At 43.6% G+C, this 18090-nt stretch overlaps 2 protein-coding genes across 2 annotated transcripts; one reads left to right on the top strand and one right to left on the bottom strand.

Moving 5' to 3' along the window:
• The first annotated feature begins 6088 nt into the window (after nt 1-6088).
• Khdc3l (KH domain containing 3 like, subcortical maternal complex member) lies at nt 6089-7054 on the top strand. Its single transcript, XM_047559191.1, has 3 exons — nt 6089-6257; nt 6458-6763; nt 6900-7054. Exons 1-3 carry the CDS (start codon nt 6089-6091, stop codon nt 7052-7054), a joined length of 630 nt encoding a protein of 209 aa, XP_047415147.1.
• Nucleotides 7055-11471: 4417 nt separating this feature from the next.
• Nucleotides 11472-12462, bottom strand: Ooep (oocyte expressed protein). Its single transcript, XM_047559189.1, has 3 exons — nt 12273-12462; nt 11901-12083; nt 11472-11572 (listed from the first exon to the last, which is right to left on the bottom strand). The coding sequence occupies exons 1-3, from the start codon at nt 12460-12462 to the stop codon at nt 11472-11474; spliced, it is 474 nt and encodes a 157-aa protein (XP_047415145.1).
• Nucleotides 12463-18090: the final 5628 nt, after the last annotated feature.

Genomic DNA, 18090 nt, shown 5'->3' with positions numbered 1-18090 from the left:
CTGTAATCCCCAGCTACGTGGATGACAGAGGCAGGAGGATCACTTAAACCCTGGATTTCCAGACTAGACTGGACAACAGAGCCTAACCCTGTCTCAAAAACAAAAGTAGGGAGTAGTGCTGGGGAGTGATGTTGGCCAAATTGTATTGTTATAGCATATGCATTTATGAATAGGTAACATCAAATCCCATCATCATGTACAAGTATAACTCACCAATTTAAAATGGGGTGGGGGACAGAAACAAAAGCCTCGGGAGGTAGCCAGTGCTTGTAATCCCATCTACTGAGGAGATTGAGGCAGGAGGTGCTCAAATTCGAGACCAGCATGGGCAATTTAATGAGAACTGTCTCAAACTAAAATTGGTTTAATATGGCTGAGGATGTAGCTGAGTGGTGGAGCACTCGCCTAGCCTGCCCAAGGCCCTGGATTAATGGAAGAGGAGGAGACTATCACATCACTGGGAGTGCACAAGACTCAATTACCGGAGCGCGGGGCAATCCGTGTCTCTAGACTGGGGAATAGGGACCAAACTAAAGGCAGTTCCACTCCATCACTCCTGGGAGGTAGCACCTGGAAGTGGCCCCTGGGTCTAGCCCATCAGCAGGGAAGCCAGACTCTAACAGGGACTATTGCATTGGAGATGTCCCCAGATCTCAGAGTTCACCCTGGAAGCAACTATGGCGCTGGGTGCCTACAGGCCATCACTAGACCAGCAGGGCTAGACCTGCTTCCTCTGCTGCTGTTAATGATGGTAGACTGAGCACCGACAAGAGTCTAACATTTTCAAGTCCAGAAACAGCTCATTCAGTCTCTGGAAGAGCCAGAGAAATACAATTCCCAGGTCAGATTTGGGAAGGGATGAGACCGGCCTAGGATGGCCTCAAACTTTCAATCCAACAGAGTATAGCTAGGATTACAGGCTGGTGCCACCACACCTGATAGAGGTTAGATTACTTTAGAATATGCTTTACATAGCTATAGTAATCCAAACTGTGTGATATTAATTGCTATAGAGCATGGGAGAATTACAAACCACCACCATATAGAGCCAAATTGAAAGGGAAAAAAGGGTTCCTTAAATAAGCATGCCAGGCAAGCTGTGGGTGGGAGCAGGCTAAGACCTCGAAGAATTCCCAGCACCTGAACTTTGGAATGACAGAGTTTATAAAGGCAAAAATCACAAAAACCACAAGAACAACTGAGGCACATGTAGGTCAGAAAGACCCTGTTGAGACAGATATTTTGATTACATGAGAGAATTGTTTTGATTATACATTTCAGAGTCATTTTGTTATATACATCAGGGCCATAGTCAGGGACCTGGGAAGGTCCTACTGTACTGTCAACATAGATACAGCTTCAGGAGACTGAAAGGAAAACATAAGCAAGCATACGATGGAGTCAGGTCAGAACAAAATGATGTTACTTTGGTTCTTTTCCATTTCTTTTTTTTTTTTTTCCCCTTCATTTTTTTTTAGTTGTAGAGGAACACAATACCTTTATCTTATTATTTTTATGTGTTGCTAAAGATCAACCCAGTGCCTCACATGTGCTGGCCAAGCACTCTACCACTGACCCACAAACCCAGCCTCTTTTCCATTTCATTAACAAAGAAATACACATAGATCAATGGAACAAAACAAAGAACCTTGAATCAGCCCCACAAATATCCCTGATTCTTGATAAAGGAACAAAAGAAATTCAATAGAGGAAAGAGAACCTTTTCAACAAATGGCATGGGGGCAGTGGGACATCCATCGGCAAAAATAAAATAAACTATATAATATTGAACCTCAATGCATATCTCATTCCTTATACCTAAAGTGATCTACAGATGCAATTCAATCCCCATCAAAATTACCAATGACATTGTTCACAAAACTAGAAAAAATAATTCTAAAATTCATATGCCCAAAAGACCCTGAATAGGCAGTGCAGTGCTGGAGGCATTACAATACCTGATTTCAAAACATAGTATAGAAGCAGGGTATGGTGACCCATGGCTTTAATTCCAGCTATTGGGAAAGTTGAAGCAAGAGGATCTCAAGCTACCAGGTCAGCCTGGCGATTTAGGGATAAGAATGTAGCTCAGTTATAGAGTGCCCTGGGTTCAATGCCCAGTACCACCATAAATCAATCTCCCAAGTTATGTTCAATTTTTTTTTCCCAATGCTGGGAAAGGAGCCTAGGGTCTCACACTTGCAGACTCTCTACCATTGAGCTGCACCCCAGGCTACATGTATGAGTATTGTAACCCAGTACTCTGCTGAACAGAAAGCTTTTTTCAACTGATGTCTTCAGTGTTCAGGAAAAATAAGCTCTTCCTCCACTCCTACCAAAGTCTGGTCCCTGGTCTCCAAGCACTGGGGATCTACAATGTCACCATCTGAAGAAATTTCTTTGGATCAGTGAGACCATAGCTAGGTTTAGGGATTGGTTGAGGATACAGTCAACAAGGAGGGGAACCAGCCAGGCCTCAGAGTCTATTCCACTTCCACCCATCCCAGGCCGGATTGTCTGGGTTTCTTCATAAAACCCCTGCTGTGATGATCACCTATAGCCTGCAACTTGTCAAAGACCACCATCTTAGAGCCTAGTTGTAAAGTATGCACTCAGTTTAGGGTGACCCTCCCATTAAGAGTGGTAGACAAATACTACTTGCTTGTACAGTACAAAACAAAGAAGGATTTTCTTCTAATCTCAATGAAGGAAAACATATCTACTAGAATAAAATGCTTGTGCCCAAGGACCAGAGTAAGGAAATGGATGGGCAGTAAGAAAAATCATTGGCCACACTTTTGTGGCATTAAGTATCAAGGCAAGTTAGGAACAGTCCCATCAGCACCCAGCTTCAGCTGTACCTCCAGAGAGCCTGTTCACAGAGGCTGTTCACACTCCAGCTCCAGAGTCAATTGTTGAGTTGGCTTCAGGTTGGGTCAGCTCTGGCAGTACTTCTTGTTTAGGACCCACTGTCTCAACAGAAAGGGACTGGGAAGAGAGACATCCCATTCCCCTCCTAAATGGACCATATCCACCTAAGGGCCTGGGCAGCAGTCAGAATTTGAGGTCCATCATAAGGACCTACAACATGGGCCAATTTGGCCATTGGTGGTATAAGTTGGTTGGGGGTAGGTGGGATCCAGGTCAATTCCTGTCCTCTCCTTGCTTCACCTTCCATCCTTGAAGGCTGCCATCTGTTCCCTGTGCCCCATACCTTGTCACCTGAGACTATCTCTGAGGGCATGGTCATGAATAGTCTCTGGTTGTTTCGTCACTTTCACCTGGACAATGGTTTCAGACACCAGCTCCATGAGAAGCAGGGACCTATCATGAGTGGGCAGAAGGACTCCCAGAAATGCCAGGATTGTGGGTGGTACTCCACAATCCTGGAGAGGGCCTCAAAGAAGAGTGCATAGATGAAAAGACCTAATAACACTGCATGGGGGCTCTCAAGGAAAGGTCCTCTAGTGAATGTAGAGACAAAGTAACATGCTCCAAGCTTCCAGTTAGTTTTTGTTTGTTTGCTTGCTTGTTTGTTTAGGTTTTTGTTTGTTTTTAATCTCCCAAGCCTTCATGATTAGGAGACAACATAAGAGCAAAGAGATAAAAAAGAAAAATATCAGTCCAGAGGGACCAACTTTTTCCTTTCTTTTTTTTGGGGGGGGGGGGGGGGTTGGGTGGAGTGGGTGAAATTGGGATTGAACTCAAGGGTGCTCTACCACTGAGCCACATCCCCAGCCCTTTTTAATTTTTGAGACAGGAGCTCTCTAAGTTGCCCAGGCTAACTGCAAACTCAAAATTCTCCTGCCTCTGCCTCTTAAGTAGCTGGAAATAACACATCACCTTGGAAGCTCAGGGGGTCTTTTTTTTTTTTTTTTTTCTTTTTTTGGAGGGGGAGTGAACACTGGAGTACTTAACCACTGAGCCACATCCTTTTAATTTTTAATTTTTTTATTTTGAGACAGGGTCTTGCTAAGTTGCTTAAGGCCTCACAAGCTTGCTGAGGCTGGCTTTGAACTTGTGATCCTCCTGCCTCAGCCTCCCTGGTGGCTGGAATTACAGGCATGCACTGGCTCAGAGGACCAACTTTTGAATAACAGAATTCTAGAAATCAAAAAATAGAATGGCACAAAATTTTCAAAAACATTACTGGGAGTTAGGGTAAAATGAATCAAAGCATGAAATTTTGAGGGGAAATTTTCTTTTTTGGGTGGTGGGGGCACTAGGGATTTAACCCAGGGACATTTACCACTGAGCTACATCCTCAGTCCTTTTTTATTTTGAGATAAGAGTCTCACTAAGTTGCTTAGGAAGTTACTGAGGATGGCATTGAACTTGAGATCCTCCTGTCTCAGCCTCCTGAGTTGCTCAGATTACAGGCATGGACCACTGTGCTTAGCATGAAAAATTTTACTTCTAATGAATTCTATAGCCAATTTGATGAATGACTTAAGTACAATAAATTGCTTATATTAAAATATGTATGATTCTTTACTTTTGACACATACAGATACACCAGCGAACCAATTACTGCAATCAAAACAATGCACATTTCCATCATCCTCAAGAGTTTCCTAGTACCTCTTTTTCCTCTATATATTCCTTCACATCCATTCCCAGTCAATTGTTCCCTGGTTTCTGCACTATACATTAGTCTCCATCAGTTAAAAATTTTAACACAACTTGTTATACTACAGTTTTTATTCTCTTAAACATTTCAACTCTATTCTGAAGTTTCAGGAAAGAAAGATCTCTACACATGCCAATACACACACACTAAAGAATAACATACCAAGAACTGTAAGTATCCTCTTATGCCAATTAAGGAACAATTGTATCATTGTGGTATAAGAAATAGATTTCAGACCAGAGATTTTCATGGGAATGTTGAATTCGATTCTTATGGGTGACACTGATGGTACTTCAAACTTCAGTTTTCAGTTGTATGTCAATGTCTCATCATCTCAAGGTGGGATGGTTATGGTTGTGGAGACCAGATCCTTGAGTTTCAGTTATATACTCATCTAATTGTTCTTCTACTACCCACATAAGTTTATTATTCCATCCTTTATTGTTTTGTTTTGTTTTTTTTAAAGACAGGGTCTTGCTAACTTGCTGTCTTGAACTGAAACCCTCCTGCCTCACTGTGTAGCTGGGATTACAGGTCACCACATCTGGCCTTTTGACTTTTAATTCATATTCTGCTTAGGTTTCAAGACTTTTGATCCTGTTAGATCCCTGCATTTTCTCAGACGCTTCCTTGAACTACAGAGTTCGCATAGAGAATACAAGGAGCAGCCTGACAGTTCTAGGGACCTCTTGACTTGGGTTTGGGTATTACCCCCCTACTACTGACACCAGAATCATAACTTCATCTTCTCAAATAACAGTTAATAAACAATTCTTTAAGTGGAACAGAAAAATAAAGAAAGAGAAATCACGTTGTTTAGAGAATGGAGGCATCAGAAAAGTTTCAAGCGCTCCCTCTCTGGTGTCCCAGCCACGTGAATCATCTGTTGCTGGGTGTGTGTATGACTGAATTAAAGGTAAGTAACCCTTGCCTGTGCTCTGCTGTTTCAGAAAGGTAATAGAAGAATCTAGAAATGTGGTGGCCAGAGGAGGGAACTCAGTGGCCAAAGTTCGGAAGGATGTGGAGGTCTGCATTTAGTCCTTTAAGGAATATTAGTCCCACAAGAATCAGTTGGTTTTTTCCTAAGAGACTCTATCTAGATGTTGGTTCTTTCCTACCCCACTGGAACTGTCCTCACCTTCCTGAGTCCCGGATTGGACTCCAGCGAGTTCCCAACCGATGTCCAAGTCCAGAGCCCGGCTGTCCCTCCAGGCGCGCAGGGAAGAGGGCGGGTCCAGAAAAGCCCAGACCCCAGTGCTTTCGCGTGGGCTGGAGAAGTGGCCTGGTTGCAGCAATTGCGAAGCGAGGCCTGGGATCCAATGAGAAGAGCTCGAGTGGGGAGGGGCCTGCTGAAAGCCCTTGAAATAAGACTCCAGGGAGCCGCAACTTCCACCCGCTATAGGGTGGAAGCTTTAGGGTCTCCTGGGACACTTTTACCCGCCGCGAAGTTCATGCAGCATGGCCACACCCAAGAAGTTTCACACGCTTGTGGAACTGCAACAGAAAAAAGGGAAACTATTTGAGGTCTTCGGAAACCTCACCCAGCCTCCTAACTGGTTCCACTCCGAGTACCTAAAATGTCCGAAAGCAGTTAACCTGGAGGCGTGGCTGGTGGAAGCGATATTCGGTGAGTGCACCGGGAACAGGCGGGTGATGCAGCCTACTTTCTGCCACTTATACCTACGCCCCTCACAGTCTGCGCGCGTCCGGGGGAAAGCCTCTCCAGGGGCCCGGAGCCCAAGCTCTTGCCGCCACGCCTCCTTCGCCCACCACCTTCCCCTCCCAAGCCGGGTGAGTCACTTCTACCATCTCGGCCTCCCTGCGCAGGCCAGGACGGAGAGCACATCCCGCACGTCGAGTGTGTTACCCACACCCTGCTTCACGTGAATCGGTGGAATCCTGACGGCGAGGCTGAGATCTTGATATTTGGCAGGCCTTATTACCAACAGGACGTATCCGAGATGATCATGAACTTGGCTGACCATTTCCGCCAGCTCCGGATGCAAAGTACGGGGGGCCGGGGAATGGGGAGGGCCATCCCGCTCAAAGCCCCGCTCTTTGGGAGGGATCCTGAAGTTTCACCGCTGCAATCTCGCCCTCGGTTGGGCGGGGAGAGGGTTTCGTCTTTGCAAGGTATCTAAAAGGCCAAATTGACTCAACGCTCTGGGACTCTCGGGGCCCCACAACCGCAGCCAGCAGGAGTGACTATACTTTTGTGGAGAGGGTGTGGGAACACAGGTGCAACCTCTTCACACTGCTTTTCTTCCAGGCTCAGAGAAGGCTGCTACCCAGGAGACTGGGACCCAGGGATCTCCAGCCAAGGTTCCTGAGACCGGGACCCAGCAGCCTCCGGACCTGGAAGTCCAGGAAACCGGGACTCAGCCGCCTACCAAGGCAGCAGAGGACCCGGTTACCAGGTTATGAAGGCATCTCTGAGCAGAGAATGAGATCCAGGAGTTAAAGTGGAAGTCTCCGAAGAAGTCGTATTCCTAATGGTCCTTCTACCCTAAAAGCTGGGGAAATAATGGTGTGATATGATGTGTTCGCTTCCCTCCCCCTGCATTAAATGTAAACATAAATTTAAAAAGTTCTAATAAAGAATTAAATTTCCCTAGGGATTGTTAATTGGAAGGTAGAAGGAAAGGAAATAATACATTCTTCCTGCAACCAAGTTCTACTGTGTGCTATTTTCTACCCTGAGGCAGGTGGGACCTCTTGGATTGCTAGCTGCCCAGGACCAATAGTCTCTGGCTGAGGTCAGGTGTTTCCTTTGTACTCCTTAACCCAGGGTATCTGACTTTGCAAAGGGTGAGAGGCCTTCCGTGTCCATTGAGTCAGTCCTTATTGGGAACCCTCTCCAAACCGTGATTCTACTCCAAGTGACTTGGGATTTAAAAACCTGGGGTAATTGGAATCCAGTGACTGTGACCCAGCTGAATACAAAAGGCCTACCTGGGTGTATCCCCACTCTGCCACCTGACACTTCCCAACTTGGTCAATTGACCAAAGAGAGGGAAACTGCAAGAGAGCTGGGAGGCGATGCTAAGGTCCATAATCTTTGTCAGGGTCAACAAAGCTTTCGTGAAGTTTGACATGAGCCAGCCAACAGGCAGTGCAAGGTTAATCTCCTTGGTTAACTCAGCAACTAGAAGATTTGAGTAGTAGCTGAGCCCCCTTTGGCTTCCTTCTAGGGTTGTAGGGCCCCAAGTGGTACAGGAATGCTAGTCCTGGCTTCTGTGCATTAAACTAGAAATTTATACATCAACACTTTTGAATCAGGATACCAGGATGTTTTTTCTTTATATTTACCTAGGATACTAGGATTAAGCTAACAATAGCACACAGTGATCTTCATGATATGAAAATTTTCATTTAAAACATTCAAGGAGGAGGTGGTCACTGAGGAGGGGAAAGCAAAGCACAGCGGCTACAAACTGGCTTTCTGGAATGAGGGCACAGTGCCAAAGTTGAATATGGAGATGAAAGGGAATTTTCGAGAGGATGTGGTCTCCTTATAGAATTTCCTCAACCACCTGGCCTTTTGCGACTCATTCCTCTTCCCTTAAGGAAACTGTACAGCATATGAAGCATCACATATAAATGCGTGCTTTAAAGAACCTGGTTGATTTCTACTCCGATCTATTCCTATCTGCAAATGAATGCCCCCAGAATGATGTAAGATTTTTTCAAACTCTTCTGGGTTACAGATGTAGCTCACTGGTAAAGCACCTGCCTAGCATGCCAAGGACCCTGGGTTAGATCCCCAGCAGAAGGCAGAGGGAATCTAATCTTTAAGAACAAGTTTGGCTGGCACACTGATGAACGCCTGTAATCCCAGTGACTCTGGAGGCTGAGGCAGGAGGATTTCAAGTTCCAGGCCAGCCTCAACAATTTAGCAGTGCCCTATCTCAAATTAAAAAAAAAAAAAAAAAAGGACTGAGAGAATGTAGCTCAGTGGTAAATCACCCCTGGGTTAAATTCCCTGTACCAAAACAAATTTGGCTTTGATAGCTGACCTTCATAGTTAAATTTAAAACTATGGTACTACATTAAACATCCTTGAGTGGAGGTGGGCAGAGCCAAGGGGAAAATATGTAGAACTTAAATGATATCATGCTTACATGTTTGAAAAAACAAATTTTAGTGCATATAGGTAAGTTTTTTTTTTTAAACTATTTTTCTTACTACAAACCTTGCCAAAGCACAAAACATTTGGTGGGCTGAGGGCAAGACCCCCAGCATCTTTAACAAGCCCCTGTCTCAAAAAAAAAAATGAAAGAAGTAGCTAGGCACAGTGGTGCCCACCTGTACCAGCAGCTCCAGAGGCTGAATCAGGAGGATCACAAGTTCAAAGCCAGCCTCAGCAACTTAGTGAGACCCTGTATCAAAATAAAATATAAAAAGGGCTGGAGATGTGGCTTAGTGGTTAAGCATTCCTGGGGTCAATCCCTGGTACCAAAAAAGAAAAAAAAAAGAATAGAAAAAATGCCCCTGGATTCAAGCCCCAGTACTGCCAAAAAGAGTTTTTACTCAGATCAAAATCTCCAGAGCTGCTTCCCCCTCCCAAACTCACTTCCTTACAAAACATCACTTGGTGGGTGAGGGGGAGTGCTAGGGATTGGACTCCAGCACTGAGCCACATCCCCAACCCTAATAGTTTGTGTTTTATTTAGAGACAGAGTCTTACCGGGTTGCTTAGTGCCTCACTTTTGCTGAGGCTGGCTTTGAACCCATCATCCTCTTGTCTCAGCCTCCCCAGTCACTGGAATTACAGCCGTGTACCACCTACCACCTTTTGGAAACCAGGGATTGAACTCAGTGGCACTTAGCCACTGAGTTACATTCCAAGTACTTTTCCTGATCCTGAAGGAGTGGGGTCACAGTAGGAGATAGGGTGGTGGGCACTTCATAGCTATTGGAACCAGCCCTAGTTTATTGTCTCATAATAAATGGTGCAAGGTCTTCTCCCAAAGGCACATGCATCCACAGCCCTTCCTGACTCTTGGAGTCTCTCAGTTGGGGGATGGGGTGGGAGTGCACAGCAACAACTAGTTTTGGTGGGAAAGGATCAGTCCAGCCCTGCCTGGGTGGAGGAAGAAACCTCCCACACCAGTCCCCACTCCATAGCCAGAAAACTGTTCATCCACTGGAGGGTAGTAGTAGTTGGGCCTGTGGTCCGAAAGAATCTGGCTGGCTACCTCTAAGTGAAAAATCAAGGTAATAAACATGAAATCCTCCCACTAGGACTAAGGAAAGAGAAGAAGAGGAAGTTCCTATCCCCACTGCCTACAGGTTAGGAAAAGGCAGGCCTTTGCTTGCCCAGACAAATCTGGAAGAAACTTTTTATATATATATATATTTTAAGTACTGATGATTGAACCCAGGAGTGCTTTACCAACGAGCTAATTCTCTTGTTTACCTTGAGAGAGGGTCTCACTAAATTGTGAGACAACTTGTAATCATCCTGCCTCAGTCTCTTGAGTTGCTGGGATTCCTGGTGTGCCATTGCGAGAGCTCAACTCCACTCTTGATCAAAACAAGGCTTTTTTAGCCGGTGGCAAATCTGTAATTCCCTATTACCAAGGAGTGAGGAGGGTGGAGAAGACTCGCACGGCTCAAACAGAAGCCAAATTTGAAACTATAGATCTCTTGGCACTTTTTTAAAAAGATTTTTTAGCTGTAGATGGATATAATACCTTTTTTTCTTTTTATGTGGTGTTAAGGATTGAACACAGTGCCTCATGCTTGCCGGGCAAACGCTCTACCACTGAGCCACAACCCCGGCCCTCTTGGCACCTTCTAACAACTCCGCTTCTGGAAAGTACGGGGTGCCACGGGAGATGTCTGGGGCAGACTGGTCGTTGCAGTGTAAAGGGTAATGGAAAAACAACCCGCCCGAGACAAACACCTATGTGGCATCACAGAAAACCTACAGGCGACTCAAACAGAACGTCCTTGCGTACAACGGGCCTAGGACGCTGAATTTTCTGTGGGAAATCTCAACCAACACCTTAAAGTGTGCGTTTGAACGCCACCTGTGCGCAAGGAGACTGGTTCCAAGAGAACGCACACCCGGTGCTCCGCGGGAGACAAACTGCAGTTTGAGAGCGCCTCAAACAGGGCTCCTAGGTGTACTTGTGAACTTGTTAGAATTGTAAATTAACGAGCCCCACCCACTGTAATCAATCCCTCCTGGCCTAGGAAAATTGTTAACAAGCTCAAGGTGATTGCTAATTTGCCGTAAAGTTTGAGAACCAGAAAGTCATTCTGTACAATTTTCACATACAAAAAAATTGCGCACCAAATAAGTTTGAGAAGCAATTGTGTTTAAAACAAAAAACGGGAATCGGTGGTGTACCCTCTGGTGTACACCTGTATTCCCAGGTACTCAAGAGAGGCAGGAGAATTGCAAGTCCGAGGCCAGCCTCAGCAACTTAGGGAGACCCTGTCTCAAAAAGGAGTGGGGATGGGACTTACTAGTAAAGTGCCCCTGGGTTAAATCTTCAGTACAAAAATACTACTGAAATACCATTTGTGAAATCTGTCAAATCAGTTGAGGACTCAACTCTAAGACCATAAAGGGGGAGAGAAAGGGGAAAGGTCCAAAATTACTATCAGCCTTCTACCCATACTTCACATCAAGTCATGAAAACTCAGTATTTCCTAAATTTGCTTTATTTCCCGTGAACAAAAGACTTTATTCCAGACAAAAATTAGAATAGTTCTACAAACACATCTGCAACAAAATACACCACTATTCAAAGACAGGGGGAAAGTAATGCAGAGATTTAAGAATACTTCTCTTCCATCTCTTTAGCAAAAGCAGATTTTTCCTCTTGATTTAATTATTGCAATCTTGATTGTGTTGAACTGGATGCTTAAGAGCGTCTGGACATGATGCACGAGCCTTCAAGAACTCCTCAAGGTGTTTTATCTTCTTAGCTGGAAGGCAAGCAACTGACAACCATCCACAAGGAAAAATGTTTGAACTATTACTCCGTGATTGGAGAGGAGAGGGGAGATTATGAACCTGGGATCTAGCGATTGTGATATGCCCCAGCTAAGGCTGACTTGGGCAATGATGGCCCTGAATGCGTGGGATCTCCGCTTTCTTTCCCAGGAATCCTTCGCTAAAGGGATCTCAGGGGCTCTGCAGCTTCCTGGGGCTAAGAAACTGCAAGAAGTTGTGAGAAAAGAGACTAAGAAGAAGCCATAAGGCCAGAGGGACCACCTGTACTTCCTCCACATGTAGGTTCACAAGGACCCTCACCTCTTTGGTCACGAAGTTCTCGGTACCACGTTGCCAGGCTCAGGAGAATGCTCTTCACCCGATTCTTTACGCGGGGATGCCCAAACACGGTGATTTCGACTAAGTTTCCAGTGTCCGTTGTGTCCACCCTCAGCAAGGCTTGGCTCATCCACTCTATTTCCGAGAGTATAGATCGGTCTTTACCTAAACAGGTAAGGAGAGACCCTCAGGAGGAGCTAGCTTTCGAGGGGCTGTTGGCTGGGGGAAAGGACGAGCAGGAGACTGACCATCACGGAAACTCCCGTGGCCTGCGAATTTGAGAAAGAGGCTCTGGGGAGCCTCTCCCACACTGGACAGGGAGAGCCCGAGCATACCCGAGTCAGGGTGGCTCACCAAACATTGAGTCCACTACCCAGGCGTCCAGGTAAAACACCAAAGGGTCGTTCAGTTCCTGCGCAGGAAACCACCAGGGCCGGACGCGAATCCGTGGTGGCGGAAGGGGTAACCCGAACAGCTTCTCCAGTGAGTGGGCCGACGTCCCTGTGGCCCCAGCGGCTTCAGCAGCACCAGCCTGGCCTACCATGATGGAAACAGCAACCCAAACAGCGTGCTCCAAGTGACTCTCTCTGGCTGCCTCCAGACGCAGGCTCCCGCAACCCGCTCCCTTTTACAATGCCCGACACCCCGCCCTTCCGGCGGCTGCGGGCGCCCTCCGGGAGCGCAGGCCCAATGGACGCCGGTCTTCCTGCGCTGCCTGAGACAGCCAGCTACTTTTTACTTGAACTGGGTTCTGATCTCAGACGCCCCTGGGGTCCTCATTTCCGTCTTGGAATGTGTCAGGTAGTTTCAAAGACTGGTGACCCATTAACTGTGAATTTGATTTGATGACCTTGTTGATCCTGAGTCAACCTTGAACTTTCTGTGCCTAGGTTAAGGTTTGCATATCACCTTCCAAGCATAAGTACGTAGATCAGACCCAGGGCAGATTCTCAAATCTGTAGATATTCACAGCCCTACTCTGTTATATTCTGACTGCCCACATGGCTGCCATTTCAGATTTTTTTCCCCACTTGAACATTTAAGTTTTCAACCTTCTTTGAATTTACATTTAGAAATGTTCCTGTTGTGCTGGCTGCAGTTTATAGACTAGCCATTCTCTCATTGCAAATATTCACAATTATCATTCCCTTTACAAGCAATTAAAATGAACATTTCCGGTTGATTATACAGTACTTCAAAGCTAATATTTGATTTAATTGTCATCAAGTGTGGTGCAAATAAAATTATATTTAGTAGCTTAGGAAAGTTCCGACAGGGAGACATTCTCTTAATCCTTGCTACTTCTCCAGTGTGAAATCATTCCCTCCTTTCTGTCAATACCAATGTTGGTCATTCAACCCTACTGAAACTAATAATAATTCTGTATGTTACACAGGGAGTTTCCCTGAAAGATGGTTTCAGTCACTATGCAAATGAGCCACATACTTTATACACTTGGAAAGTTCCCTTTGGGTTGTTACAAAAAAGCAGGGCCCAGATGCCAGTCGTTTCTCTAGGGAGTGGACTCAAGGTCATAGTTGGACCTTACTGTGCCTACTTCTCTCATCAGTGAAAAAACCCAAAGGAGTCACTCTTTGCTTTGTCATTAGCCACCTCACGTTTAATTGAGAAGACCCAGACTCAAGGCTGAGGAATCTCTTAATTCAAATCCTACTCACCAGTAATAATTTTATTACACTGATTTGAATGCCAGAGAGAAAATATCAGAATATTTCAAACCATTATGTCATGTTTTCAACACAACACACAACGTCAGAGGTGGTCATTATACAACACATAGCAAGTTAGAAAAGTTTCATTTATTTCCACTATCCTAAGTAAACATGTCAGTAAACATTTTCTCCCAGTGTTCTTAATTTTAATTTTAAATCATAAAAGATTTCACAAAATCAAAAAAATCATGTGACACACCCATGTACCCTTCAATTTCACAGATGTGGACATTTTCCCACCTTTGCCTCAGTTCTCTTTTCTGAAATAGTACTGCTTTGGAAGGCTGAGGCAAAAGGAGCAAAAGTTCAAAGCCAGCCTCAACAACTTAAGGCCCTAAAGCAATTTAATGAGAACAGGTTTCAAAATAAAAAGTAGAAAAGACTGGGGATGGGCTCAATGGTTAAGCACTCCTGGGATTAATCCCCATTATCCCCAGTACAAATACACACACCCACACAAGTTGAGAGAGACAGACTGAATCTCAGTTTAGTGGCTATCTAATTCTGAAAATAAACACAATATGTATTATAAAAAGTCATGAGGATAAAAAGTAACATGTGAAAGTTCTCATACATAATCTTCCTCAAGCTCTTACTACTCCTTTTTCAATTATGTATAATAGGTGTGGAAAATAAAAAAATCCCCAAGATAATGTAGCCTGGAAAAAGGGAATGAAAGAGAAGACCATGCACTGACAGCCTTCATCCCCCCAGACAAGTGTTTTCTAGGTGTAGGCTGCAGACGGGAGGAGGGTTTTATCAACCCTAAAGTAAGTCTCTAGGGAGCATTTATTTCCTTTCAAGTAAATCCTCTCCAGACACTGCCCACAGACCCCCCTCCACCCAGAAAGTTCAAATTCCTGAGTGCCCAAGAAAACTGATATGCCCACTAGACCACCCTTCAAAATAACTTACATAAACCCATCCCTTTCTTTGTTCAGTGACTCATTTTCCACCACAAAAGTGGGTCCACCCGCCATTTCATTCCCACATTCCCTGTTCTTGTGTGAAGCTTTGTTCCTGCATAAACAGCTGAGATAATTTGCGAGGTTTGCATCCTGCCCAGTCTTCTTGTGCTAACAATGTGTATTATAAATTTCTTTTTCCAATATAAATTGTCTTTTCATCTTTAAGCGATCTTTTGTGTTTTTGCCAGGTTTAGATGGTGCATGCCTGGAACCCTGACTATTCTGGAGGCTGAAACAGAGAGATCCTGAGTTCCAGGCCAACCTGGATAACATAGCAATACCCCATTTCAAAGAAGAGAGAGAGAGAAATTGGGGGAGGGGGTCGGTCCTTCCTTGTCCTCTAAAGAGAGTCCCTCTACTTTCTACTAAGAATATTGAAATTTCTGTCTTAACACTTAAATCCTCAAACAATCTTGTTTTTATTATTTTTTTTTAATGGTGTTATAGAATCATTAAACCTAAGGCCTGACACAGAGCTAAGCACATGCTCTACTACTGAACTATGTCCCTAGCTCTGGGGTTAATTCTTTTATTTTTTTTTTTTTTTTTTTTTTTTTTATTTATTTATTTATTTATTTATTTTTTTTTACGTTTACATAGGGTAATGATGTTTATTATATTTTTCCCCTCCCCCCCACCCCTCCCACCCCTCCCACCCCTCCCACCCCTCTTTTCCCTCTACACAGTCCTTCTTTCCTTCATTCTTACTGCTCTCCTTAGCCTAACTCTAAACCTAACCCTAAACCTAATGCTAGCCCCTCCCACCCCCATTATATGTCCTCATCCGCTTATCAGCGAGATCATTTGTCCTTTAGTTTTTTGAGATTGGCTTATCTCACTTAGCATGATATTCTCCAATTTCGACCATTTGCCTACAAATGCCATAATTTTATCATTCTTCATTGCGGAGTAATATTCCATTGTATAAATATGCCACAGTTTCTTTATCCATTCATCAACTGAAGGGCATCTAGGTTGGTTCCACAATCTGGCTATGGTGAATTGAGCAGCAATGAACATTGATGTGGCTGTATCTCTGTAGTATGCTGATTTTAAGTCCTTTGGGTATAGGCCAAGGAGTGGGATAGCTGGGTCAAATGGTGTTTCCATTCCAAGCTTTCTGAGGAATCTCCACACTGCTTTCCAGAGTGGTTGCACTAATTTGCAACCCCACCAGCAATGTATGAGTGTTCCTTTTTCACCACATCCTCGCCAACACCTATTGTTGCTTGTATTCTTGATAATCGCCATTCTAATTGGGGTGAGATGAAATCTTAGGGTGGTTTTGATTTGCATTTCCCTTATTACTAGGGATGTTGAACATTTTTTCATATATCTGGTGATTACTTGTACATCTTCTTCTGTGAAGTGTCTGTTCATTTCCTTAGCCCATTTGTTGATTGGATTATTTGTATTCTTCGTGTAGAGTTTTTTGAGTTCTTTATAGATTCTGGAAATTAGCGCTCTATCTGAGGTATGGTTGGCAAAGATATTCTCCCACTCTGTAGGCTCTCTCTTCACATTTCTGATAGTTTCCTTTGCTGAGAGAAAGCTTTTTAGTTTGAATCTATCCCAGTTGTTTATTCTTGCTTTTATTTCTTGTGCTATGGGAGTCCTGTTAAGGAAATCTGATCCTGAGCCAACAAGTTGAAGATTTGGACCTACTTTTTCTTCTATAAGATGCAGGGTCTCTGGTCTGATTCCGAGGTCCTTGATCCATTTTGAGTTGAGTTTTGTGTAGGGTGAGAGATAGGGGTTTAGTTTCATTCTATTGCATATAGTTTTCCAGTTTTCCCAGCACCATTTGTTGAAGAGGCTATCTTTTCTCCATTGCATATTGTTGGAACCTTTGTCTAGTATGAGAAAATTGTATTTATTTGGGTTTGTGTCCATGTCCTCTATTCTGTACCATTGATCTACCTGTCTATTTTGGTACCAATACCATGCCGTTTTTGTTACTATTGCTTTGTAGTAGAGTTGAAGATCTGGTATTGCAATACCCCCTGCTTCGCTCTTGCTACTGAGGATTGCTTTAGCTATTCTAGGTTTTTTATTCTTCCAGATGAATTTCATAATTGCTTGCTCTATTTCTGCGAGGTACATCATTGGGATTCTAATTGGAATTGCATTGAATCTGTATAGAACTTTAGGTAGTATAGCCATTTTGACGATATTAATTCTGCCTATCCAGGAACATGGGAGATCTTTCCATCTTCTAAGGTTTTCTTGAATTTCTTTCTTTAGTGTTCTGTAGTTCTCATTGTAGAGGTCTTTCACCTCTTTTGTGAGATTGATTCCCAAGTATTTTATTTTTTTCGATGCTATTGTGAATGGAGTAGTTTTCCTAATTTCTCTTTCTGAAGATTCATCACTTATGTATAAAAATGCATTGGATTTATGAGCATTGATCTTGTAACCTGCTACTTTACTGAATTCACTTATGAGTTCTAAAAGTTTTCTGGTGGAATTTCCAGGTTCCTCTAAATATATAATCATGTCATCAGCGAACAGGGATAGTTTGAGTTCTTCTTTTCCTATTCGTATCCCTTTAATTTCTTTGGTTTGTCTGATTGCTCTGGCTAGAGTCTCAAGGACGATGTTGAATAGAAGCGGTGAAAGAGGGCATCCCTGCCTTGTTCCAGTTTTTAGGGGGAATGCTTTCAGTTTTTCACCATTTAGAATGATATTAGCCATGGGCTTAGCGTAGATGGCCTTTATAATGTTTAGGAATGTTCCCATTACCCCAATTTTTTCTAGTGTTTTGAGCATGAAGGGATGCTGTATTTTATCAAATGCTTTTTCTGCATCTATTGAAATAATCATGTGATTCTTAACTTTAAGTCTGTTGATATGGTGAATGACATTTATTGATTTCCGAATGTTGAACCAACCTTGCATCCCTGGGATAAAACCCACTTGATCGTGGTGCACTATCTTTTTAATATATATTTGTATGCGATTTGCTAAAATTTTGTTGAGAATTTTTGCATCGATGTTCATTAAGGATATTGGTCTGAAATTTTCTTTCCTTGATGTGTCTCTGTCTGGTTTAGGTATCAGGGTGATATTGGCTTCATAGAACGAGTTTGGTAGGGTTCCCTCCTCTTCTATTTCATGGAATAGTTTGAGGAGTATTGGAATGAGCTCTTCTTTAAAGGTTTTATAGAACTCGACTGAGAACCCATCTGGTCCTGGACTTTTCTTTGTTGGTAGGCTTTTGATGACCTCTTCTATTTCATTGCTTGAAATTGGTTTATTTAAGTTGTGTATGTCCTCCTCGTTCAGTTTAGGTAGTTCATATGTCTCTAGAAATTTGTTGATGTCTTCAAGGTTTTCTGTTTTGTTGGAGTATAGATTTTCGAAATAGCTTCTAATTATGTTTTGTATTTCACTCGTGTCTGTTGTGATGTTTCCTTGTTCATTCCGAATTTTAGTAATTTGAGTTTTCTCCCTTTTTCTCTTTGTTAGTGT

The sequence above is a fragment of the Sciurus carolinensis genome, chromosome 7 (genome assembly GCF_902686445.1).
Source record: "Sciurus carolinensis chromosome 7, mSciCar1.2, whole genome shotgun sequence".
NCBI lineage: Eukaryota > Metazoa > Chordata > Mammalia > Rodentia > Sciuridae > Sciurus > Sciurus carolinensis.
Note: the sequence above shows the minus strand (reverse complement) of the source record. Positions and strands in the feature narration are given on the sequence as shown.